We start from the raw sequence: 27,515 nt of genomic DNA on the forward strand, positions 1-27,515 counted from the left end.
TTTTTTTTAACATTAAATGGATATGAAGGAAATCATGTGCTCACCTACATGGATGTATAAAGAAGTGAACTGAAAATAAAAAGCACCTGAGTAAAGAATCATAATAGCATTCATTCTGATTCAGAAGTGCCTTATATGTACGTGTTTAACATGGGCAGTCTTGCCTTCTTTCATTGGGCTTTTTTAGGTTTTATTGCTACTATCTGTCCATTGAAGTCCATGGAAATGGATCCTATTGACTTTGTTTCAGGCTCTTAAAGCATATGCTCATTTTAAAGGCCTACTTTTATCATGTTTCAGTGAAAAAGGTGGAATTATTCATATGATGAAACCTCTACTGAATAAAGTTCATAATTAGAGCTATAGTGAAAAATAGTTCCAGTCTAGCCAAGTTCTTGTTTTATATTGTCTGGGTAGATTCATGTTTTAGTTAGATACCCAGAAGACTGTTTTTTAAAAAATTTCTTAAGTCTTTCAAGGTTAGATGTCATTGTATTCTGAAGCTTTAGCTAGGATAAAAAGCACTATGATATAGCATCATTCTTTTGGCATAATTATCTACCTGTTTTAATTCTCCTTAAAAAAATTGAAGTTAAATCACAGTATATAAAATAACGAAGCAAAGGCAGAAGTGGGAGCAGTACCTCTTAAATGAAGCATATGAGATGAGAAGAAATACACTGGGGAGGGACAAGAAGAACCACAGTCAAATTTTGTATATGAAATGTAGCTGTCACAAGCAGCACAGTTTCTGCCCTTAGATGATCATGCTGCCCATGTCAAAATTGGAGTCCTCTGTGTGTAATTGTTTTTTTGTTAACCAAATGTTTAATGATCAGAAATCAGCAACAGTGCCCATGTTAGAAAACTTTTAAATGACACACTGATTGATGGTTTTAACAAACAAGCCAAATGATAAATGAGTATGAGCAGAAATTGAATTACTCCTTTGCCAGCCACTTTCATTGGCTTCCTTTAACATACAGTTCTTTAACATACCATAGAAATTTGGCAAGTCTTTGATGTAGAAGCACTACAATATGACTGAGTCCTGGGAACACTTATTAAAAAAAAAAAAAAAAAAGCAGGGAAGGGAAGCAAACACAGCCAATTTCAACTTCAGCACGCACAGTAACAACCACTGCAAAAATATAATACCAAAAGTGGGCAGCCCTTCAGTGTAAGATACAGGAAAAATATTATTTGTTGTCTGAAATGACATTTGTTGCTGCTGTTATTATATCTTCCTCCTTTTGGTTTAGGCTAAAAAAGGAATGCAGAGATGTTGTCATGCAGGCAGGTTTCTATACTATTCCACCTTCTCTTGAGAAGCTGTAAATAAACCCATATTCACTTATAAAGAGGTTTCCTATGTGAATATAGTCTCCCAATTACATATGTCTGATGCAGCAAATTATGCTTATGTGGAAGACTGCAGCATAACTCAGTCCTGAGGATATATCACAAATTCCTTCCTCCCTTACAGCTGTTTTCCCTTTATGGAGTACAAGAACTGGCTGGTGTATTTCCGGAATTGCAGTCTGCATCTCTTTGACTGTTCAGCTACTTTGTTGCCCTTCTCCCAGTTATTTTTTTAGGTCTAAAATAAGAAGAAACTCCTCAGTTATTTCCAAATGGCACACTGAACTTGGTTCAAAATGTTCCTTTTTAAGAGCTACTTTGTAATGCGTGTAGATTTAATGTCTTTGCAGAAGCAGCAGAAGTATAAAAGCATGTGATACGCTAGTGCTTGATTTGGAACAGAGGAATTAAAGTAAACAAGAGAAAGAAACTAAAAAGATCAGTTACGAGTGAACTCTTTAAAAGTTATGTGGAGGCTGAATATACCATATTAGAGGCCCAGAGCAAGTGCGTAGTACTTATCAGAGAAGACTTTGAAACAGCAGCAGAAAGCTCAAATGGCTGGGCAATAATGTGATTACAAACAAAATAAAGTTAAACCACAGTGATTTTAAACTAAGAGCATGCAGAAAAGCTTGCAAGAGTTGCATGAAAAGAACCCTCTTTCAAAAAGGTCAGGTCCAGCAAATCTTAAGAGAGTTTGTGAGATGAGCCAGAAATGAATGAAAGATTTTCAAGATTGCTCAGTGAGTTCAAATTCATCCACGTTTATTACGAAAGTGGTTGGTAGGATTCTTACTTCTGCCTTTACAGTGGACATCAGAGCTCTTCCTCACAGAGCACTGGTAAAAGAAATCACAGAAAAACTGACAGAATGAATAGCAATAAATCTTCAAAACTCTGTATTCTTCCTTCAACTAAAGGTGATTGGCAAACTACTGTCTGTGGTGTGCAACCATGCTAAAAAGTGCCTCTGTTCTAGAGTACTGCTACTGCGGTCTCTGTTTCTACAATATCTTTCATGTAAACTTCTAGTGCCATATGATAAACAGCATCAAGACAGTAGAGATGTTTATCTGAAGAGTTTTAGTGAGAGTCACGTTTGCTGGTAAACATGGATGTAAGGCACTAAACAGGTAAGCTAAATCCACTGCACAATGTTTCATATGGCTATAGACAGCTTGAACTTTTTCATGTGGTGTGGTTTCAAACCAAACCCCTTGCCCCCAAATCAAATCTTGCCCTCAGAGACTGCTGTATTACCAAAATGTTGAGACCAAATCTATGAATGCATTTATACTTGTATCACGACCTCATCTGCTGTCATAGGAAGCTATTCTTCCTCTTCCTCTTCCTCTTCTTCTTATTATTATTATGTAGGCTATTTTTATGATTGTCACATTTTCTACCATGGTTCAACACCCTGGCCCACTGGGTTTTGGCAGCCTGTCTGCTAAAGTCCAATATTACCCAGTCAAGTTTTCAAGGATCTAAAAGAGCCTGCTAAATACAGCTTAAATATATAAATGTTCTCTCCTACCAGTTAACATAAAAACACTTGTAGTGTAGCTGATCAAACTGTTTTAAGATACATTAAGAAATATCTAACTGTGATGTTGAAGCATAAATACTTCAAAGTAAACCTAGTACTTAGGGTACAGTCTTATTCATTATATTATTATAACATATTTGATCGGTTAAGAAATGCTTTGTGAAGATGTTGCAAGTTGTAGATGTACTGTTTTCTTGCCTTGTCTCCATTGTTTCCAGATCAGTATTAGAACTCATAGTTTACAATAGACTAAAGATGAACATTTCATGAAAATCTCAGAGCATTAACTATTGTGCAATAAAAGTTGATGAGAACAGTTTTATATCAGTACTCCATTACTGTTAATTATTATTACCTTCATTGCACTTACTTGTTTCCAGCAGAGGCCTCATTGTATCTGGTTGTGTTTAAACAAATGAGAAGGATTTTCAGAGTTTATAATATATACAGAGAATGTGAGAAAAACAGGACAATACCATGATTAATATGACAGCTGATCCTGTTTTAATAATACAGTATTAGCTCTTTGTTACGTAAACTGCAACTGCGCTTTGTCTATCAGGCTTGGTAATACTCAGTCAAAATTTCTTGTCACAGTAGCACTGAATCTTTGTAAAGAAAGGACTGTGGTCCTGCAGACCGAAGCAGGATGATAATTCCATTTATGCACATGATAATTCCACTATGTGCACATACCTCAGTGGTGTGCCCTGTAATAACACACTAATTAGAGTGGCTAATACTGTCCACTCTTTGGCAGTTTGCTGTTGTCTTCTAGCTTATCTATTCTGTTTACCTGTTCCAGCTTCTGAATTACCTCCAGTGTTACATTTGAATTAGGGTTTTTTTTGAGATTGTATCTGTGGCTTGACCTTGCTTTTATTTCCTGGCAGACACATTTTCCTGGCAGTAGAAGTAATATTCCCTGATTTCAGTTGTTTCCCACCCAAAGTGAATTTGTGAGAGCCTGGATCCATCCATATGTTGTCTTTTTCTTGTTAAGATATGCCCAACATGTTAAGATACTCGCTGGTGAACAGGTATCACAGACCATGCTTGAAATTTATTTCTTATTTTCTGTTGAGTGATAAAGATGAAAATATACCTTCCTGTTTTGTAACAGGCCAACACTGTTTATCTCTTTTTCCCTTTCAGAATGGAAGTAGTGGTTTAATCTAATAGAAAATAATTTGCTAAAACAGTTAGTTTGAAAGGGGCAGGCATTTCATAAATTTTTCAGTGATTTCTTAGTCATAGAATCACAGAATCTTAGTCCATGCTTAACACCACAAGATAACTCCCTGTCACTGACAGGCAGGTTGTCCAGGCTGCAGATTAACTGTGTCAGGTGTGGAGGCCTCTTACTGGTTCCATGCACCGAGCCTTGTGGTGTCAAAAATACCATGGTCCCACTGGAGCTGGCTCTATGCTGCTTTTAGTGCTTTGGGAACAGTTATCTGCCTGCTGGCTTTCCTCTGGTGAGATCTAAATGGAGAATTGTAATTGGCTTTTTTTCCTCTACTTGAGCTCTCAAACATCATTCTCCCTTATTTCAGATAAACTGAGAGTTGATGGTATCATATAACAGAAATGTTAATGAGAGAAGTATTTTTTGCTAATTCTGGATTAGACTGTTTATTTTAAAGCCATTATGCTATGTTATTAACATCTGCTATTTTCAGAGGAGTGTTTTTATTCTGAAATGAGCACCTGGAAAAAGCATGCATCTGTAGTGTAATCTGCTTTTTGTCTTCGTTTGTTTTACTGTGGGCCATAGAGAAGGCAAATAAGGTGAAAACAAATTTTTTAAAAAAGGCGAGAGTTATATAGAACAAAATGCTTGCACACATACATATTCTCTCTCACTTCACTTCTCTCTTGGTTACATAGAAAGGTAATGCTACAAGTTATGTGCAGGAGAAGACATGATTTAACTAATACCTTCAAAGATCCTACACAGAATCTATCACATGAAAGTTCTGTAAATCCATGAATAATGAATGCAAAAGTAGACAGGTGGCAATAATCAGAGACTATCAGTCTGAGAAAAGCTGGGTATGGAGGAAGCTGGTATAGCATCTTCGGTTATTATGAGAAAAAAGAGGACTGAATTCAGTGTGTGTATCGAGAGAAGCTGTAAGAAGATGCTCACGCAGGACTGCCCTGAAGCAAATACAATTCAGAAAAGGATTTGATATCGGTATAGAAGACCAGTGAAGCTTATAGCAAGTTGCACTGTTCCAAGGAAGGACTGTAGTGATTTTGCCTCTTGCTTTATGGAAAATAATGGTGTTTCTAATTTGTCTCTGTTTTGCTTCCCTTCACTGAGGTTTTGATTTCTTCCTCACCCTTATCTCTCCTTGCTGTTGCAGCTTGTGTACTTTAAATTTCCTGCCACATGAATATTCTTTTTGCTAATTTTTTTCTTTGCTTCCCTATAGAAGTTGTTTTCCTAGTCCTGTATCCATCTTTTGAGTCTATAAAGAGTGTATTACACATATTTTAAAGTAACTGTATAATATTTATAAACAAAGGCCAAACTCCCACTTGTATAATACAATTGTGTAACCTAAGTAAAGAGCCCATACAGTGCTCAGAAAGCTCCAGGTAATAACATCTCCAAGTAGTCTGTGTTCCTTTTACTAAATTATCTATCAGGAGTGCATTCTTATGGACAATGTTCAGCCAGTTTGATTACACACTGTGTATTCACTCACGGAAGAAAAATCAGGAAGATTGCTACTTGCTGTGGTCTCTCCTAATTTTCTGATGAATAGCATTCTTGCATTAAAGAACACTCATGTTAAGTTTTTTCCATTTATATTTCTCCTGTGATGGCATCTGGATTTTCTTGTTATGAACTGGGACTCTGCTAGGCATACTATAAACACATTGATGTCCTCTCCCTTACACCGTTTGGCTTGGGGTATTCCTGTTACCCCGCTGAGGGCTTCTGCCCCCAGGTGCCCCGTCTACATTTTTACCTTTTGCTCTCCATCTGCCATTGCTACCACCCCCATGTGCGACTGTCCAAATAAGGGATCTTTGCTTAGTGATTAGGGCACTTAAAAAAGACTGATCGTAAGTTAGCCCATCCAAGTGCATTCATGTTGCATAGAGACCCAGAGAAGGATGTTTACTATTCTCTGTTTCAGGGGGTCAGACCATAGAAATTTAAATTGGGCTTTAACTCTTTAGGTGGAGGTACATTAGCGTTTTAAGCTGGAGTTCTGACGTGGGCGCAACAATGTGACACAAATCTATTCAGAAAACTGTTTCTGGTAAAGTTACTTGCAGTAATTTTGCCAAATACGTGTGTGCACATTAAGGTATTGTCTTTGTTCACTGTTTGTTCTATGTCTGGCTACAAGCTTGTTGAGAAAAATGAGAAATAACTAAACAAAGACAGACTTTGCACTTCATCTCCCATTTCTCTGATCACTAGGGGTAGCTGTTCTTCGGCATTCTTTTATGGAGAAAGTTACCTTAATCTCTGTGTGGATCTGGCAAGAAATCATTAGCTAACATGATGCAGATAAAAAGCATCGCTGTACTTCTAGGGCCATGTCATATGAGAAATATAGTACAGAGTCTGAGTAATTACTGAATGACAAGGTGTAGTTTTCAAAAGCTTTTGACCTACCCAAGTTTTATTTAAGGTATAAAGAATAAGAGGGACAGAATCTAAACAGACTCTTGTAGCAGCATCTGAAAATGTTTGCAGCTTTTATGTTTTTAAACTACAAGTGGGCCTTAGATATTTCAAAGGTTAAAAAAAGAGAACTTTATTTTTTTAGCATAGCATTTTGCAGTCTGCAGACAGGAAATGTATTTTACAAAACTTACTGATCTTGATTTGCAATTGAATCAAGTTGTCATCATTGATCCTTAGGTGAATTAGTTTCTGCAAAATTGAGTAAGAAAGGCTTTAATTTTGTCTGGCATGTGTCCAAAATCTGAAGAGATTTTTGGAGTATGTTGTTAGAACTGTGGTGAATGGTCCAAAAACTTGTGGAGGTTAAATTCTTCATGAGGTCACAAATGGTACCTAGCATCCTTTGTATGAACCACCAGCCTTTAGAGTTTCAGCCTGAGCCTTCTGTGATGGCTTCCATCACTTTGCAGTACATGTGCTAATGAAGGGAATTCAAAGCATTTTTCAGTTTAGCACCTTTTTATATTCATTTAAATATAAATTCCAAGAGTGGTATCAATGTTGTCTGTGCTCTAAATAAGCACATGTTGTGCACATACAAAATCCATGGTAGTTGTTGGCTTATTAATAAGTGTGTTGAATCAGACTTTTTGTCTTATGTAAATATGGATTAAAAATTGAATCAGTCTTTTCTTATAACAATTTCACTGTTTGAACAGTGCCTATCATTATGCAGCAAGGAGTATGACCAATATTTTGTGAAAGGTTTGTTGTAGTCAGTGAGAATCAGAGAACACTAACTGACATGCTTCTGTAATAGTAGAGACATATTTGGACAAAAGATTCTGTTTCTTGAGCTTCAGTTTCTCTTTCGAAAGATCGGAAAAAAACTTCTTGATAAAGACCTGCTTTTTGCAATTCCACATTGGTGCCTAATAAGTCAACAGTAAACCTGTTGAAAATTACAGGTACTGTTTTCAGACCTCCTTGTGTTAGCCTTCCCAAGATGCCATCCCGTCAGCTGGCTTGTTCATGCTCAACTTTCCGTTTCCCATTACTAAACTTATTCCCCAAGTGTGAAGTTGTTCATTTTCTGTCTCAGTCCCCAGAGTCAGTCGTTGCCTTCATTTTATGGCACTGTCTCTTCATATCGTGCTTGAAGTGGATGAGGAACTAGCTTCTAAGTGATGATGTGTTTTTTTTAATTCTAATGAGTACTTTATAAATTCAGGGATGGCAGTGCTGCGTGGAACAACCTCAGAAATTTAAAATTAGCAAGAACTGGCAATTCCTGTCATTCTCTGCCTTATGTTGAATGTTCTGTAGGATTGATGCTGGATTCCAGTTCCTTGATTTTTGTTTCTTCCATATATAATTTATAGCCTTTGGGTATACTACTCTTTGGTATTTCAATTATATATGAAAATGAAAGCAAAACGTTGTTTGTACTTCTTAGCAGCCTGTTCTTATTTTCTTTTTTAGCTTTATCAACAAAGTTGCCTATGATGTATTTAGGTTTACCAGCTCTTTCAACTAATGCATTGAACCTTTCAGTTTTGTTGTCTTGGTTTTATTTAGGCTCAGGTTACAGCTAAAATTTAAGTGTATTTATCTTTCAAAATTATATTAGGTGTGCCATTAGGTAAAATAATTTTTTAGTGGATTGACCTTGTTAAAAGCATAGCACTTATTTGTATGTTGTACAATTCACAATATTGTGATTGCTAACAAACTAGAATGTTAAAGCAGTTAATAATGTTAAATTAAAAGTGCAATATTTTCAGTAAATGCCATAACTAATATACAGAGTGATAAGTGGTTAAAGATATTTTGCATGTTATGGGATCTTTACCTCTATATTGTATGAGAAATAAGTGGATATTATTCAGTGTATTTCGTGTAGCCTGTTTGATCTACCCTATGCACATAATTTCTGCTATCACTTGAGTAGTGATGGCTGCTTACTGCAAAAAAAGCAAAAAAACAAAGCTAACATGGCTATAAGTGTTTTTGAGCTTTTGTAGAGTACATGTTTAGAATACTATGTATTCTAAACAAAACATACACTTCTTAGTGTTTTCGCAAGTACTGCAACCTCCTTCCCTCTCAAAACTTTTTGAAACATGGATAAAAATATCCAGAGGCTCCAAGTACACATTGTCCACATATTGTTAGGGTTTTTTCAGAGCACACCGCTGTTGTGCTACTTATGGTGAATTTAATTAACATGTTTTCAAAGCTGTTTTGTCCCTGTCTCTGTACCCTCTCTCTACCTGTTTTTCTTCGAATGATACTAATTTAAGAAAGATAATGATGGTTTTAGATGCTTTAAAGCGTGATAGGATTACCACCGATAAATAATGACGATTTAATGAAATCACTGTTATGTTGGACATCTTCCAACTTTTGAGTTTGGACTTGGTCAGTATGGAGTATGTGAAGTGATCCTGTTAGACTATGCAATTTACAACACAAAGTTACTTTTCCCTTTTTCTTAGAATAGTTTTGGATTATCTCCTCAGGGTGTTGTAAATCGGACATCAGACTTCTGTGCCCTTTAGCTCTGACTTCCGTTCTCCTCTCTTGATCGCTCAGTGGGTGCAAGCAGTTGCGCTGAGAAGGTGAATGGGATTCCCCCAAAGCAAGAGAATCTTCTAGTTGGCACCTGCTCTGCTAACGTAGGCTTAGTGTCTTTAAACAAGGAGTAGTGTGCAGGGATCATGGCATGACATTTATTGTCATCTTCTGACTTCAGGCAGTGGCATGGTTTTCTGTGGCTTTCTTTAAATGCCATAGTTTCATTAGGTGGTGTCTGAGGATCTGGGTCTTTCTGAACCTGGATTGGGAGAAAGATAATCTGGAAGCCATTTGGTTCTTCTCACCCAAGTTCCTGCACTCAGCATAGCTTAATGAAGCACCAAGATTGAAGTCTTTCATAAGAAGAGCCTTCAACTTTGTCACATCCATGTTTGAGTGTTTTGTTGGTTTTATTTTTTTTTTTTTCAACTCAGTACCCTTGAGTTGAAGTTATGTCAGGGGATGTCTGTAGTAGCAGTTATGTGTTAGCTCCCATCTGAGGTTTCCTGAGCGTAGCAAAAATGTCTTGTATATTTAATTTGCTGTTGTTATGGATGAGCATAAAAGAAGCATATCAGTAATCTTTTTTAAAAAAAGTCACGAGCCTGAGTTTTATAGTCTAAAACAAGTAAAACCAAGCCCTAGTTCTGCAAACTCATTTCAGTTCCAAGTACCCTTCTCACACATGCCTTGTGAGTAGGAAACAACAACTCTTCCATAATTTATCATTTAATTTCTCTTTTGTAATTACAGCACAAACCTTGCCTGGAATATTTAGTTTGCCTTTTCTGCTTAGCTTTCCCATTCTCATTTTTATGATTTTGATTTTGTTCTTATTAACATTCTTCGCAGACACACTGTCACATCAGATTTGCTCTTTATGTAATATAGTTTACTGCAGCATCCATAGTCTCTTATGCTATCAGAACAATCTGACATAAAGCCTTTTCATGTACAATTGCTCTTATATTTTCTTGGATCCCATTAATGTGGTTTTGTTCAATTATTATTTTAGTTGGTTTTAATATATAATACTGTCATGTGATTGTAGAGGTATTTTGTCTACATTGGAACACATACTCTAGTTAAAAATGAACATATGCACCCTTTAATATCCCTGAAATATAGACATCTAAATGTGTACCTTCATTGTGATAAATTTAAGTAGTTTGATAAAGGAGATATCCACAAACAAGCAAACTGATGACAAACTGAAGTTATACTTTCACCACTCATTTTTTTAATATGTTTTATACCTTCATAAACACGATATTTGAACTGATTCCACACCCACCCACCCACCCTTCCCCCACCCAAAATAGGCATATAATTTTCCTCGTGGTTTTGGAATGGGGATGTAGGGTTATCTTTTGGTGCAACAAGAGTGGAGTGGCAAGGGTTACAGAAGAAAGCTTCTTTCTGCCATACTGTTCATAGTATGATAACAAGTAATTTATTCATGAAAGCCTGAAGTCACTCAGTTTTGTGCACTTGCTGTTTTCAGATTTCCATCAGATTAGCGTGCAGTATTGGCAGTTCTTTCTGTCCAAAGAGTGTTTATAAAGTAAAGCAGATACAGTCTGACGTATTGTTGTCTGTATTTATGTTTGCATATGTATGTGCGAGTATTGCAATGTGTTTGAATATGTCTATGTGTATCATCACAATCGTTAAATGCGTGCTTGAATACTATGTTCTCTTCACATGAATGATGTTTCATAAATGACACAGAGTCAATGAACAGTCCCTTTTTGGAGTTTTTCAATTTACTGATGCTTACTGTTGGGAGATCTTTGTATCCAACTGTTTCTGAGAGGACTATGTAAGTGGGTAGCAAGCTGTATCTGGGCCTGCTACTAAACTGCTGTAAGGAGCCATCCTACATAGTCAGAGCATGTTGCAAGAGTCTTCAAAAACTTCTGTGGCTGGGATGAGATTGTAACTCTAGATGGCTGCTGTGTTGCCACCTGGAGCTGTAGCATCACTTTTATTAAATGCTACAGCATCTTTGAAGAATCAGGGAGTGATGTGGCTTTTGGCAGGGTGGTGCTACCATCAATAATTGCATGAGAAACTTCAAAACTATCTGCCAGCTAATAAATGAAAATGCTAACAGACTGCACTCATTGTTGGAATATATACAAGGACTTGCAAAGAATAACAAAGGCTTCCTTACCAGTAAACTGTTCCTTGAACAGCTTATTCTTCTTTATGCGCCAGTCGTGTGGTTAAGAGTTAACTGAACTAGCGGCAGTTACTCTACGCACACTGTCTTGTGGAGCATTAAGGGACATCTAAGAGCAAACACTCTGTAGATATTATGAGGAAAAATTTCAAATCTTTTATAGTGGTGCATGAATGTGCCCACTTTTAGAGTATGCAAACAGACATCGTATCTTTCAAAACCCTGGTTACAGGTGATTATAACACAACCATTATAACACAATCTGAATACTTCTTCAAGATAAATGCATCTGTCTGAATTTACATATACCTTACAACTAGTAAACAATATTTACAGTGATCCTACGTAACCTTCTAATCTTCTGACTTTGTGTATTTTTAACATTCTAACAAACATTTATAGAAAGAGGAGGTTACTCATTAGATTTCAGCCATTTATTTCATTGAAAGTGAAAGAATGAGTATAAATCTTAAAGGAAAAATTGTTCTTTGAGCTCTGTGATATTACTGCATTCTCACTTCATTTTTCTGATTTTTATTTTTTTTAAAGCTCCTTTTCTCACCTTTTTTTTTCTACTGTATGGTGTCAGTGTACTACCATATTGCTGGTATTATGCCAATAAAGGTATAACATGTGGGTGCAGTGTCTTAAGCAGAATTCTTGCCTACCTTCAACACAGCCTTTGCTAGACCCTGGGTTTGTAATTTATATTGATGTCGCGATATGACACAAGTAGCATACTTTTAAATTATGTTCTCCTCTACTAAAACCTTATCTGAATCTGTTAGGTTTTTTTGCTTCTGATACATTATGTACACTCAGCAGTGATAGTTCATGAAACTAGCTCATGACATTGGGTATTCGGATATCTTGACTGATTCTACTTCAGCTGAGATAACTGATGTCGTTACAAAATGCTGTCACCAGATTGCCAACCATTAATTTATCTTTTATGGAGCACTTATGTTACCGATTGCTTCATTATGTATGGCTACCTAAAAGCATGAACATTACTATTAATATCAATAGGCCATACCTCTACAGGGTATGTTCCCCTTGACATGCAAACTTCATCAGTCTATGAGATTCTTACCTCCAATAGCTACAAGTCACCATGCTTCCTCTATCTTTTCTTCTACCTATGTACTAATAGTTCTCCTTGAGCTTTCTGCTAATATCGAGGACTTTTCATTACCTTTTACTTGATCTTCACTGCTGCCTGTCAGTTAAAAGCTTACTCTGTACAATTAATGATGCATCAGCACAGGATTTTAACTTACACACATCTCTCTTAACCCTTTAATGAATCTTTCTTCTGCTCTTCACTTTACCCAACATAATTCCTAGTTACTTTTCTACTGATTCTGTTCTAGTTAGATACTTTTATTTCCTTTACTGTTTTGCTATACTCTTTCACAGAGCCAATGACAATTGCATGCAAATTTAGGTTAATTTATAGTGCATTAATTCTTTGCTAATTAGGGATGCAAATGGTTAAAAAAATGAAACATGAAACCTGGAAATCTTCATTTAGACAAAAATTCTCTACAACTTCATTAGAATGTCAAAAATGTTGCTTGGTGAGTTTGAATTTTTCCACAGGTATATTTGTATTTTTTTCTGTGTAAAAATAAACAGGAAAAAACTGCAGAGAATTTCTGCATAGAACTCCAGAGGAATATGCCCTGAATAGCAGACTTTCTTGATCTCATGCAGGATTCTGCAAATCCCTGCCCTGTAGGAGACTGTAATTTTCAGTTGTCTTCCCTGCGTGCCATCACATACAGCCTCCCTTGCTCTGTTTGTTAGCTGCTACATTTAACAAATTGCTTTTTTTCTCTCTTGTAGCACAGAAACCCAGGATCTTCAAACTTGTACTGAGAGTATAATCCAACAGCCACAGTAATGCTCTGGTTTCTCACTGTCCAGATCAATCTGCTAAATAAAGGGCTATGCAATGGCCTCTTTACTGGCAGTCGTCAGTGTAAAAGGATCATTCAAGTGCTCTTTTATCACTCTCTTTGATGTTCTTTCCCCCATAAGTGCTAACAGCAGAAACTATCTGAAATAGAATAGATTTTCTGTAGTTAACAATAGTGATTTTTTACAATAACATTTGAGTATTGAAAACATTTAGTCACGAGCTTCTGGGAATAACACCTTGGAGTCGTTTCATTGTGTTGCTATAAATAATGGTATGTTTTATTCAGAAGTGACTGATGGTACTGAATTCACCTGGTGAAGTGATTGCATCAACTATTATTTGCTCTAACAATCCCCAAAACATCTTATGTTGCAACCTCTTATCTCGTAGACCTCTGCATAGACAAGACATGTATAAAGGAATTAATACAACCTGGATTCATTGTATCTACAGGGTGCTGATGAGTGTTTAGCTGAAGTATCTGTAAATTTGAGAGCTAAATGTTTAAACCACTTCCCTTAGTCCTCTCTCTAAAAGCATGATTCTCATTCACTGCGCATTCTTAAGTGACTCCCAGCCTCCTAGATTCACATACTACATCACAGTATTGTGTTAAATTACATTAATTGCTCTGGATTAGAAAGGGATTAACTAATACATTTAATACATAATTACATGGAATTACAGTTTTTGTCTGTTTGGGGTTTCAGCCTTTAACTTTTATGTAAAGGCATCATTATGAACTAAACCAAATCCATAACATGCATGTTAGCTGGAATGACCAAACTTTGCCTGGTTTAGAGCTGAAGGCTTTGACAAGTAGCTATTTTCATAAAGCTTCTGTCTGTAGACCAAGCTCTGTCATGGTTCCACACGTTTTTGTCTCAAATAGTTTCCTTCAAATCATTCCACAGAAATGTTATAGAGTATAAGTTATATGTGAGTGAAACTAAATGCTCTTTTAGATGCTTTTTTTTTTTTATCCCCATGTGCATAGCTGAAATCTCAGATCAGGGGAATCGGGGAAATCCATCTTCATTACCCATCCATGGTGATACAAGAGTATGCTGGTTTTCTGTTAAAAGAAATAACATGTCATGTCTGTTCTATAAGTGATCATGAATAGGATCATAGAGCATAGCAAACTTCATGAAGGAAAAAACGAAATTACGTTCTTCATTTTACTCTTCTACCTTCCTTGTATCTTCATGTTACTGTTTGGTAAGATGAGAATATAAGGAGAAAGTGTGATGTTATTGGATGGTATGGAGTGGCTATGAGGACTTGAAAGAGATCTTTTTTTCAGAAATGTATTTGTAATCAATATATATATATATTTTTAAAAAGTGTGTGTGTATAAATAAATATTTAACGCTGATTGATTTAAATGCTGTTACGCTCCGTTTCAGTTTATTGGAATCTATGTAGTACATAGTGCACTGAAATACCACATCTAAAACCGCAGTAAGGTTGGTTTTGGTGTCTTGAAATATGCAGGATGTGCCCTTGCTTTGCTGCGGAACTTGTACTAACTCGGTCTGTCCCTGGGCATGGAAGAATTCGAGTAGCTTAGTGCTGGACATTTTCCCCTCTTTATGAGTCCTGTTTAAGACCATAACTTTTTGATTTAGAGTAGAGAAAGACCTTTAAACAGTCTGGATGAGAAAGACTATTTCAGCAACTCTACTATATTTTATTCCGAATTTTCTTCCCCCTCCATCCCCTTCCTCCCTCTTGTAACAGCATATACTCTCCAAGCAATTTATATGATAGTTCATCATAGGGAAGTCTTATGCTGCTGCTGTAGGATGAGCTTTTCTCCAACTAATTTCCTATTTTCCTGCTGTAAAACTGCTGGAACACTTTGGTCAATGGTAGATGGATATTCAATTAAAAACTTCTGTACTAGGAACTTAGAGAATTGCTCTTAGTAAAAAAACGGATTAACCTTAAGTATGCTTTTTGTTGTCAGTTTGATAGTATGGATATTCCTCTATTTCCACTTATGTTTGCCTTTCCTTCCTGCATCATCAGTGAATGATACTAACATCTGATTAAAAGAAATTTAACTTTTTTACTCCCTGCTGATTCCTCCAATAGTTTTAAAGTTGAAATACAAAATAATGTACTATCGGTCTTTGTTTCCACTATCAAGTGTAAAGACTGTCATATTTCAAATATGAAGTACCTGTGGCTTTTGATTTTGTGTTAGAAATAGTAAGTGATCATTATATTTCCTTTGCAACAATCCAGTTATGACGCATTCACTTCCTGTGACTCTTTTCCCCAAATAGGTAGCAGAAAAACATGGAGGGGTTTAAGGGTCACCTTATCATGCTGAATTTTTCTAATATTGCCAATGTGAAAAACTAAGAGGAAAAACTGATATAATGAGATATTTGCCTTATATATCAGAAAGAAACAATAAAAATTGAAAACAACATAGGTTCTTCCTTCCCTCCTTTGGCTTGCTCACAGTCACTTTCAAGAGCATTTAAGATCCTTATTCTCTTACCAGAAACCAGGGATCCAGCTCTGTCATTTGAGACACCCTGGCTACCCTCCCCAACTTCAGTTGCCTGCCCCTGATGTTTTGGAGAGTGGTTTAGAATGTGCAATATTACGCATATTCTGGCAACATAATTTTTTCTGAGAATTTTGGATTAATTAGGATCTGAAAATTTATCCTTTTTTTTAATTAAAGGGTTATACATTCTAAATGTATTTTTCTGATGGTTTTTAGGTTGTTTTATGCATGCTCATTTAGAACTAAATTTGTTTTGCAGTATTAGGAACTGGGTGTAACTTGATGCTAAAAGAGAATTATACTGAGAGGTTTCAGTTTCAAGACTTTTCCTGCATATTGATTGAGAAAGGGTAATTCATACAGCGAGGAGAGCCCTTGGTACTCCAACTGATATCGATAGAAGTTGAGATAACTCATTTCTTATAAGGTACTTCACATCTCACAGCATTAGATCCATAGGGAACTGTCCATGATGGCTTGAAGAGGAAAAAAAATGACAATCTCATATGGAAGCTGTTGAGGAGAAAAAAGTATCTATAATGAGAAACAGTTCCACATGAAAGATTCCTTATTTGCTCAGTTGCATATGATTTTCCATGCCCTTGCTGTTTTGTTTTTTTTCCTTGGCTTTTCCCCCCCCCGCTTTTAAAATATACCTACTCGTTTTCCACAGAAGTAGGTTTTCTTAAGTCAGATGTCTTTAAAAAAAGTGCACTAGTCTTGGTTTATTAGAGTGGGGAATCTGTGTTACTGAGTAAATATAGTGATTTTCAACTTAAAGTACTCATGGGTTATTCATTCTTTGTGTTTCCTATGTTAACAAAGAAAGGTAATAAATATACTTGTAAATGAATTTCCTTTTGCGGGCTTTTGATGTACAGTAAAAATATGCTTTGAAATGCTGTATGAAAAGGCCCGGGAGCTTTTTCCTTTTCAAAGAAATTTTTGCTCTTTAAAATGTCAGAAATGTCAAGTTCTGCCTTTTCTGTCTTGTCAGAGGATTCCTTGAATAACTTCTAAAATGTTCATTTAAGCAATTTCTCAGGCAGCAGTTAATAAGGTGGCACTGCTGTGAATCCTTAAAAATTTTGGGGAAAAAATATAGAAAAACATGCATATAATTCTTCAGGCATCTAAATAGTCCCATTGGTTCAATTGGGTTATTTGCAGCCAAAAAGTTATTCCTATCCACTTCCAGGATAGCGAACAGAGAGGTCTTTTTAGAAGTTTGTTTAAAAGCATGAGACATACTTGAAAACTAGAATTGTAAACAACTGGCTTCCTTTTGTGTTCAAATCTGACACAAACTTGTCCATTGAGATCTATAGCTTTGGAGAGAATCATAGTTTTGGTTTATTTAACTAGACATATGACCTTTAACAAGGGATCCTGTTTTTTACTTGGAAGTTATACTTTGAGAAGCAAGTTGAAAATGTGAAGGGTAAAATATTGTTTCCATTAATTCTGCCTTGAGGAGCAAATATTCCTAGGGCCTGGTGATATACAAATTGGTACAAGGAAGTACTAAGAGGTTCTTAACAGCATTTAAATTTCTTTGATTTTGCCTATTGGTTACGAGAGGTTTTGTTTCTACCGTGCTGGGAACTGTAGGATTGGGACCAAAGGATTTATCAGTCTAAAATGAAACAAGAAGGCGGTAAGAAAGAAAACTTACTTGAGAGGTCTCTTCTTTCTATTAGATTGAACTAGGAAGCCAGATGCAGTTGGGTACAAAGAGGTGTTTGATGAGAAGTTATTAAGTTGACATATCTCTTGGCCCTTCTGTTTTAGTTCATATGTTCTAATATAAATGAAGACTGCAACAAGATTGAACTGGATCTTCCCTTATAAAGGCTTATGGGTTTGGGGGTTTTTTTGAGACAGATGCTTGCAGTTGTCTTTACTTTGTTGAATTGCACAACAGGATTTGGAAGATCAGGGTTTCTATGAGCTGGATATGAAAAAAAAAAAAAAAATCTTATTTTTTGTCTTTGCACTATAAATCCATGCAGGGAGTTTCCCCAAATAATGACAACATTGTTTCAACACACAGAAAAAAATGTGAAACTGCTTTTTGTAGTACATACAACTTTTTTTTCATCACTGTTTTGGTTTTGTCTAGAATTCAAAATGACTTTATAAATCAAAAGAGGAAACATTTATAAGCACCATATACCAAAAAATGTTAAATGGTAAATGTTAAATGCTAAATTGTAACAACAGACAAAAAATGCCTAGCATCTCTATAGGGATGGTGACACTGTTAGTATCTCATTTAGGTTGGGTAAGGGTTTGGGTTTTTTTATTAAGGTACAATGTATAGGACCCTATAATTATTGAATATAGGATTATTGTCAGTCAACACATAGCCTGAAATGATCGGTCATTTAATTACAGGTCTGACATTTATTAACTTATCGTAGTATTGATTGGTGGTTACCTTTTAGCTTGACATTTTTTTGAATATTTCCGTAGAGAACAGATTTCAATAAATGTGCTAGTCTTTTTTTAAAAATAAAATTGTCCTAGGATACTTGGAACAAAATCAAAAGATGTTTATCACAGCGTCATGATACAGCTGCTGGAGATAAGCAATGAAAATTATGCTAGTGTGTTGAATTTTCTTAATATTCAGTCCTCTTAAGATTGTACAATGAGTGTTTGGAAGCAGACACATCCCAGGAAACAAAACATGTGCTCAGGTTCTGGACGTAGGCCCTTAAGTATGGAAATTTATTTTCAGGAGAGCCTTTGAGTACAATATGGATTACGGTTATGAGGTTGTTTTTTATCATGCATGTAATTTTAAACATTCCAGTGAGTATCATTGCTTTCTTTTAACTTCTGTTATTTTAAACCAATATGGAAGCCCAGGAATGCAAGATAAACATGCATCTGAATATCCTCAAACGTCAGGAATGCCCTGAATCTCAAGCCTGTTTTGTATGTTTACAAATAACTCTTCATAGAGATGTTTAAGGAAAGAAAGTCAGGATGCTTATCAAGATAAATTAATTACAGCTTTGTAGTTTCTGTAGTCAGTGGCACACACAAATGTGTATGATATAACTAGGCTTATACTGATGTAGTCTTTTTATAACCTTATACTGCCCAGTACCTGCATATATTTATTCCTTTAGAGACAGCTTGGCTGAGGAGGACAGTTCTTAAAAATTCAGAGTGAGGCTCAAGCTCCAGGTTTTGCATTCACTACTCCAACTGCACTTTTCCTGTATAGGGGACCCAGATAGATCCTGACTACTACTGCTGTTTGCGGTCTACATCCTAATTCAGCTGTTGTACCTTGAGACCCTGCGTAATGGCATGGATAGAATCTCCTGACTGTGGTGTTGCCATACAAATACTTGAAGGAAGCCTTTAGGACTAAAGTAAAATAGTTTTTGAGTTTATTAGCTAAGACTCCAGCTGTTCTGGAATACACACTTCAGAAGACATCTGATCTCCCCATGGATGTGATAAATTAATATTGCTCACATTTACTCCACAATATTGAAAAACTAGAGTCTACACATGTGTTTTTGAATATATATGGCTACTTTTGAAAAAAAAATGCGTTTATATTTGAAATCTTGATACCTATTTCAGGTGGATATGTCCAAAAATGTCCAGGGTGCTTCATGAAGGCCTATTACAATTTACTGTTAAAATGTGGGGTTTTTTAATATAAAATGAATATTTTTTGTGACTATTCACAAGACAAAATTTCAGCTTACCAAACTAGGTCTCTCTCACCACCCTCTATAGCAAGTAGAGGCTCGGGACCTTCAGAGGTGATGCAAAAGTGATTACTTTCTCTGATGACTATAAGGGGACCTCAAGGAGCGCAGCCTTGCAAGATTTAAGTAAATCCTTGTGAATACCTTATCAGCAGTACACACCCAAATAAATTGGCTCTTTTTCACTTGGACGGATCTTGTTTATTTTAGTCCTGCTAACGAGAATACTTCAGTTCTGTGTTGTAAGTGAATTCTTGATTATGGCTAAAGGTGGGGGGGTGTTTTCTTTGATTCACATAATAAATACTAATAGTATTTACTGTTTTAATACCTACGGCAGATTGCATCCTTCTTTCTATATATGCTTTTTTATATATTTTTTTAATAAATTTAGCCCATACCTATTAGCCTCAGTACTTGAAGAGATTAGATAATGACTTAAGTAGTTCTGCCTAAATTAGTTTTCAGATGGGAGACACAGTGCATTTGTAGCACTACAGAAGTATAATAAACAAAGTGACATCAAAAACCTTAACAGAATAACTATATTCCTTCGTTTAAGCTCTCTTCAACTCAACAAAGTATCAAGGTTGTAGAATTACTGTTGTTTTTGTTAATATTGTTAACTAGAATCATAGAATCATTTAGGTTGGAAAAGACCCTTGGGATCATCGAGTCCAACCATCAACGCCACTCGACAAAGTTCTCCCCTACACCATACCCTCCAACACCACATCTCAACGACTCTTAAACACATTCAGGGATGGTGACTCCACCACCTCCCTGGGCAGCCTGTTCCGCTGTCTGACCACTCTTCTCTGTGAAAAATTTTCTCCTAATGTCCAGTCCAAACCTACCCTGCTGCAGCTTGAAGCCATTCCCTCTTGTTTTATCGCTAATTACCTGTGAGAAGAGACCAGCGCCAACCTCTCTACAATGCCCTTTCAAGTAGTTGTAGAGAGTGATGAGGTCTCCCCTCAGCCTTCTCTTCCTCCAACTAAACAGTCCGAGCTCCTTCAATTGCTCCTCGTAAGATTTATTCTCCAGGCCCTTCACCAGCTTTGTTGCGCTCCTCTGCACTCGCCCCAGCATCTCGATATCTCTCTCGTATTAAGGTGCCCAAAACTGGACACAATACTCAAGGTGTGGCCTCACCAGTGCTGAGTACAGGGGAACAATCACCTCCCTCCTCCTGCTGGTCATGCTATTTCTAATAGAAGCCAGGATGCCATTGGCTTTCTTGGCCACCTGGGCACACTGCTGGCTCATGTTCAGCCGCTTCTCAATTAGAACCCCCGGGTCCTTTTCTGCCAGGCAGCTCTCCAGCCACACTTCCCCAAGCCTGTAGCGATGCATGGGGTTGTTGTGGCCCAAGTGCGGGACCTGGCACCTGGCCTTGTTGAAGCTCATTCCATTAGTGTTGGCCTATCAATCCAATCTATCCAAGACTCTCTGTAGAGCCTCCCTATCCTCATGCAGATCAACACTCCCGCTTAACTTGGTGTCATCTGCAAACTTACTGATTATACACTCTATGTCCTTACCAAGATCATCAATAAAGATGTTAAACAGAAATGGTCCCAACACTGAGCCCTGAGGGGACACCACTTGTGACCAGCCGCCAGCTAGATTTAACTCCATTGACCACCACTCTTTGGGACCATCCATCCAGCCAGTGCTTGATCCAGCAGATCGTATGCTCGTCCAGGCCATGAGCAGCCAGTTTTTCCATGAGAAACTATTGGCACGTACCCACCAAAGACTCCACTGGACATGTGTTCCAGAGTCCTTCAAGGTTGTGTAGCTAGTTTGCATCTGTATACCTTGGGGTGCAGAAGGGTCTGTTAATTCCTATGAAGGTCATGATCTGCTGTTGATATAAATGAACTCCATTAAAAACAGTGGAGATAAAGTGATTTTTTTCAACTAAGAATCTGCCCTTAGATGCTCTTTTAAATGAAAATTCGACTGGAAAGATTTTCTGTACATGTGTTTTTTGAGTCATTCAACTGGTGTTGTTTGCCCGTGTGTGAAATAGATAGGCCTGTATTATTGGCAATACTCAGCATTTATCTTCAGGCTATGCGGTGTTAATTAAAAATAATTGTTTTCACTTAGTGGAGTATTAATAACAATGTGACTTAGCACTTGTAAAATGTTTCATATGTTAAAAATGCATTGAAACAGGAGCTGGATATTGCTTGTAATATCTTCACAAGGGAGCCATATAGTTGTTATTACATATATTTTACAGAATAAAATTGTAGCTGAGTACAGGAAAACAGAGAGAAAGGGTGAGCACAACTGCATGATTTTTGAAATCCAGAGCCTAGAATAATGTGCATAATTTTCCTAGCCCTTTTCTTAATTCAGTCACCCTGTACAAGAATGAACTATTTCAGGATAGACTTGTTTGGTTTTAAGCACATTTGGGACTTGTCCACATTCTACAGTCTGAAGCTGCATTTTACAGTGTATTTACTTCTTGAGGAAAACATGAGGTGAAGAATAACTTCAGTTATAGTTAGGTTTGCTTTCTAGACATTGATTATTGAGAATTATGTTATAAATTTGCAAATAAAGTATTTTTTTTCCTTGTTCACTGTTCAATATTTTTATGCCACTTGCTCGGTGAGGTTATTTCATATTAGCTGCCTTAAAGATTTAAGTTTACCTAGAGCCAGTTGCATCATTAGTTGCCACCTTTGAAGTTACAGCTTACTAGAGAACTTTAGAAAAAATCCCAATATTTTACATTGATTCTGTCTTCTTAGAAAAATCAGCTTTAAATATAAAGCTTTTAAAGGATGTGCCAATGTGGAACTGCATCTTTGTCATCTGAAAACGCATAGGCATAAGCTCAGTTGTATCCACAAACCTTTTACTGGTCCTGTTAATCTAGCGGTTTAGAAGGGATCAATTTTGTTGTCAAGGCTGACAATAGCTTGCAAAACAGTACAAGAGTCATTATTTACTTCTGGTATGAGAAATGGTCACATGACTATGAAATAGAAAGTCAGTATCTACCTTTAGGGATTCCTTGAAGGTTTCAAGGTGAAACTCAGATCTCTCTCCAGGACCTGTGTTTGATCATCTGTTCCCTGCGAAGACTGTAAGCAATTTCAGAAACAGAAAATAGTAGGAAAATTTCTAAGTCACCCCAAATATATAAGCTCAATTTTTTAAAGTAATTGTTCCTTTCAGTTGATAGAGAATGTACTAATAATTTCAAGGTGTTTATTACGTTATGCGCTCGCTTTTAATGCACAAGTTCTTTCTCTAGTCTTTGCTTTATTATTAAGCATATTGCCCTGTTCACAGACTTATTTTTTTTGTGGCAAGGAAATAACTGACTGAAGTCTGATATATTGTATAAAACAAGGTTATACACCTAGGTGCCTACCAAGATATTACTACTTTTGTTTTCCCTAGTATTTATTTTAGTATCATTTACAAAATGAGACAGTCATGTTCATAATATAGACTTCCTAATGTACTATAACTGAAGCCCAAATATTATGGTCAGTATACATAGCTATTTCTTTAACGTTTATGAGGATCTGGTTGTTTCCCTGGAAATGTAATGTGACTTACTTATGACTTTGTGTAAAGACACTTTCACTGTTTGTGGTTTCTTTCCTTTGGGCCAGGGCAGTCCAAGGTAGCAAGCAATGAATGATTGCTTTAGAGGAACAACATTCATCAGATATACTGGATTTTTACATAGTTTCTGTACTAACATGAAAAAAAGATTATTCAAAACAGCTACTAGACACAGAACTACTGTGGTAATATTGTATAGAAAACGTGCTGGGCAGTACAATAAAAGTGGTAACTATGCTTTTCAAATAGCTAACAATGATGTAAGTACTTTGCTTATAGATAGAAATAAAAAGTTAAGATTGATTGGAAAATATACAACTGATTCTCTCAAGACCTCTGAAATGTCTCAAGAGCTCTATCTTCTATTGATGCTGAGAATGAACGTGCTGTTAAATGAAGAGATTGTCCATTTTCATTGATGTTTGCATTGCAACACCTTGGACATTTTGAAGCTCACTCATTCTGTTTTACAGGAGTGAAATAATGAATGCTGCAGACTAAAGCGCTACCAAACTGCATTGTGGGCATCTGAATTTATAAATCGCTTGTAGAGAGATAACAGGATTTTTCATATTAATATGGGGATAATGGATCAGTATCAGTAATAATAATTATATCAACGTTGTTTCATAAGTAACCCCGGACTATAAAAAGTGTATTACAGCATTTCAGAAGATAAAGTGTGTTTAATTTCGTCCCTATATACTGCTAGTAAAGCATATGTTTTGATTCAGTGGATTATGCTTAAAATCACAAATTGGCATTCTGTGAATATTGTGGTAGTGTCTCCTGAAATGTATTAAAATTCAAAAAAATCACGAAGCATGCATGATTTACCAAATGTTATGATGAACTGAAAACATAAAGAACATGCTTGCTAAGAGGTCACAAATAACCATTATTGTGTTTTTTATCATATTTATTACAGACTGACAAGAAAGAGAGAAGTAATGCCTTGAATGTTGCAATAGAGAGTATGTGCAAGAAGACAAGAGACCTCCGCAGACAGGTAAGCAACCTGTGGGACTGAAAAAATAGAAAAGGAGACTTGAAAGATGCTTTTCTAAATTGTTATTTTTGGGTTTTGTAGCACTGCATTTTGAAAATAAAGATCTCTTCTATATTAAAAAAAAAAACAAACTGAAAGTAGTTACACTGTTGCACAGAATATATACATACAAATTTGCAAAATTGGGAAAAAACCCTACCAAATGATGCTGTCTGAATGTATGTATGTACATAGGCAAAACTCTGCATGCGTACACATCTAAATATATATGGCTGTAGAAATAGATCAGTCATGTTCTTTGGACATCAAGACTTGTTTTATTTTAAATAAGCTTGAATTATTATTGGTTGTTGGAACAGATACCTTGAAGGGACCACTGGGCCATTATGTCTAGTTGTATACAGTTGTGAGAACTCATACAACAGAACAGGGTCCTTGGAATATCTGGTCCACCGTCCACCCACCCGTTTTGCATTCCAGTACCCTAAAGACACAGGCCAAAATCCACAGTGTCAGGGTGCTGCAGAAGGTGAGCAGTAGACATCATCAGCTGTGTTCACATCCTTTCTCTGCAAGGAACATCTTTGAGAAAAATTGCAAATTAATGTTGAAAGTGTATAATACGCCAGTTTAGAAATGAGAGCTAGAAAGCCAGTAGTTCTTTCAGCCAGGCTGCCCCAACCAAGTATATGAAAATTTATGGCTGCATAGAACATGAGCACACGCTGCTTCATTGTGTCTGTAACTGTGGCTATTTATCAATAGCCTCCTCTCTGGAGGAAGAATATCCTGCCCAACTTTGTGTACAGTCCTACAAGCCAGCCTGTGCTTCAAGACGATGAATAAATTCCTTCCTGTCTCCCATAATCAGCCAGGGGAAGCCTTGAAAGATGAGATGAATATAATATAAATATAGAGTTACAACTAACTAGCTATTCAATTTCTCCTCGCATTCCATCAAAAATACATTCAGCTCAGACACCCAGTGACTTGCATCACAAACTCGGTGTGTCTAGGAACTCTCCCATTCTGTGCTGCAGTCTCTTCCGTGAGTTAATTAAACTCTAGCTTCTAACTGTTTACCGACTCTGTTACAGTGTTTAAAATCTTTTAACTAACTCAATTTCCGTGTGTTTACAAACCTTTATAGTCAATCTAGAACCAGTAGTTTTCTCTAACCAGAGTAGCTCTACGGCTTCTTGACATTTTCCACTGGAAGGTATTTATGTGAAATAGTTCATCTTGTTCCTCCAATTCTCTGTTCATACATGTGAATTGCATAAGAATTGTTTTAGGAAGAGCGCTTACTGCATGCCTAATTCCTGATCTGGGAAACATGAAATTGTGAGTTCTGTGCCTGCAGATATTGCAGTACTTATTTGCTTGGACTTAAGAACGTTCATTGTTCTGTCTCTCAGAGCTTTTACTAGAAAAATGAAAATTGTTATTTGGTCTACCCTTGCAGCTTTTATAAAACTTAATTTTTTTTTTAAATGATACTGTGTACCGTTGCTGGTATTACATTAGGTGCTTATCATGGATTCACGGCTATGGTGTGCACAAGATACTCTGCTTTCAGTCAGTTGCTGGGATTGCCTCTGCAAAATTGGGGTTGAAGATGAAACCTTATGAAGTTGTATTTTTGAAATCTCTTCAGTGTAGTGTACAATAAACAAAACCATCATATAAGTGCTGGCCCAGTCACCACCTCATTGTGGGTTATGCCTTAGGCCCCTATGGAACATCTTTGTAGACCATGGTAAGTAAAGTGAAGGAAGGCTTGTATCTGGCAAGACTTGAAGGCAAAAGTAGCTGTCTCAAGAACAGTGTATTCTGGAAGTTGTAAAAATCTCTGGCTTTTCAAATGAAATTATTTGTATTCACTTCAGGAACTTGGATGTTACTTGTGGGGATCTTGAACTATCCTGTTTTGTTTTGATTTTTACTTGTATTGTGCCAGAGATGTGCATGTATCATGTATCTGAAGTCATGAAAGACTTCAGGGCCCTGGGACAGCTGTTTAGGGGATCAGGAGCACAAGTACTGTTTGCTTCTATCCCAACAGTTGCGAAGATTGATGAGAAGATTAACAGGAAATGCCAGCTGATCAATGCCTGGCTCAGAGACTGTCATCGGCAGGACTTCGGGTTCTTTGATCATGGGCTGCTTTTCAGGACACCAGGCCTGCTGGCAACAGACAGCAAAAGTCTGCCTCAGAGGGGGAAAAGGGTTTTAGGGCAGGAGTTGGCGTGGCTCATTGACAGAGCTTTAAACTAGATTTGAAGGGGGGTGGGGATAGATCCAAGCTTGCTAGCAAAAAGCCTGAAAGCGGCTTGCTGGCATGAGACTTGGAAAAGATAGGGGGCGTAACCGGGCTCCTTAGGAGTAAGAATTTCGGCTCCCTCCAGTAAAAAGGAGAAAGGACCAATAGCCCAGCTGAAGTGTTTACACAGTAATGCACGTAGCATGGGCAACAAACAGGAGGAGCTGGAAGCCATTGTACAGCAGGATAATTATGATGTAGTCGCCATCACAGAAACGTGGTGAGATGACTCACATAGCTATAGTGCTGCCATGGATGCCTATAGGCTCTTCAGGAAGGATAGGCAGCAAGGAGAGGCAGGGGTGTGGCCCTGTATGTCAGGGAGTGTTATGAATGCTTTGAACTAAATGATGGTGATAATGGGGTTGAGTGTTTATGGGTAAGAATCAGGGGCAGGGCTAACAAGGCGGATATCGTAGTAGGAGTCTGTTATAGACCGCCCAACCAGGATGAGGAGGCAGATGAAATATTCTATAAACGTCTGGGAGAAGTCTCAAGATCGCGAGCTCTTGTCCTTGTGGGGGACTTCAATTTGCCGGACATCTGCTGGGAATACAATACAGCAGGGAGGGAACAGTCTAGAAGGTTCCTGGAATGTACTGGGAATAACTTCCTGACACAGCTGGTGAGAGAGCCAGCTAGGGAAGGTGCCTTGCTGGATCTGTTGTTTGTAAACAGGGAAGGTCTTGTGGGGGGATGTGACGGTTGGAGGCTGTCTCAGGAACAGTGACCATGAAATGACAGAGTTTTCAATTCTGGGAGGAGCAAGGAGAGGGGTCAGCAGAACTGCTACCTTGGACTTCCGGAGGGCAGACTTTGGGCTTTTCAGGAGCCTGGTTGACAAAGTCCCCTGGGAGGCAGTCCTCCAGGGCAAAGGAGCCCAGGAAGCCTAGATGTTTTTCAAGAAGGAAGTCTTAAAGGTGCAGGAGCAGGCTGTCCCCATGTGCTGAAAGACAAGCCGTCAGGGAAAAAGACTGGCCTGGCTAAACAGGGAGCTAGTGTTACAACTTAGGGAAAAAAAGAGGGTTTATGGCCTTTGGAAGGAAGGGCAGGCCACTCAA

The 27,515-nt window shown here is 37.2% G+C and overlaps 1 protein-coding gene across 5 annotated transcripts in view; it reads left to right on the plus strand.

The window, feature by feature from the left end:
- Positions 1 to 27,515, plus strand: part of CTNNA3 (catenin alpha 3) — a 542,113-nt gene that overhangs the window by 290,748 nt on the left and 223,850 nt on the right. For all 5 annotated transcript variants that reach the window (XM_074592075.1, XM_074592077.1, XM_074592076.1 and 2 more), the window contains one exon: positions 24,051 to 24,131. In XM_074592075.1, coding sequence (XP_074448176.1) covers positions 24,051 to 24,131 — 81 coding nt within the window. The remainder of the gene's footprint in view (positions 1 to 24,050; positions 24,132 to 27,515) is intronic.

Source organism: Larus michahellis, chromosome 6 (assembly GCF_964199755.1).
Source record: "Larus michahellis chromosome 6, bLarMic1.1, whole genome shotgun sequence".
Classification (NCBI taxonomy): Eukaryota; Metazoa; Chordata; class Aves; order Charadriiformes; family Laridae; genus Larus; species Larus michahellis.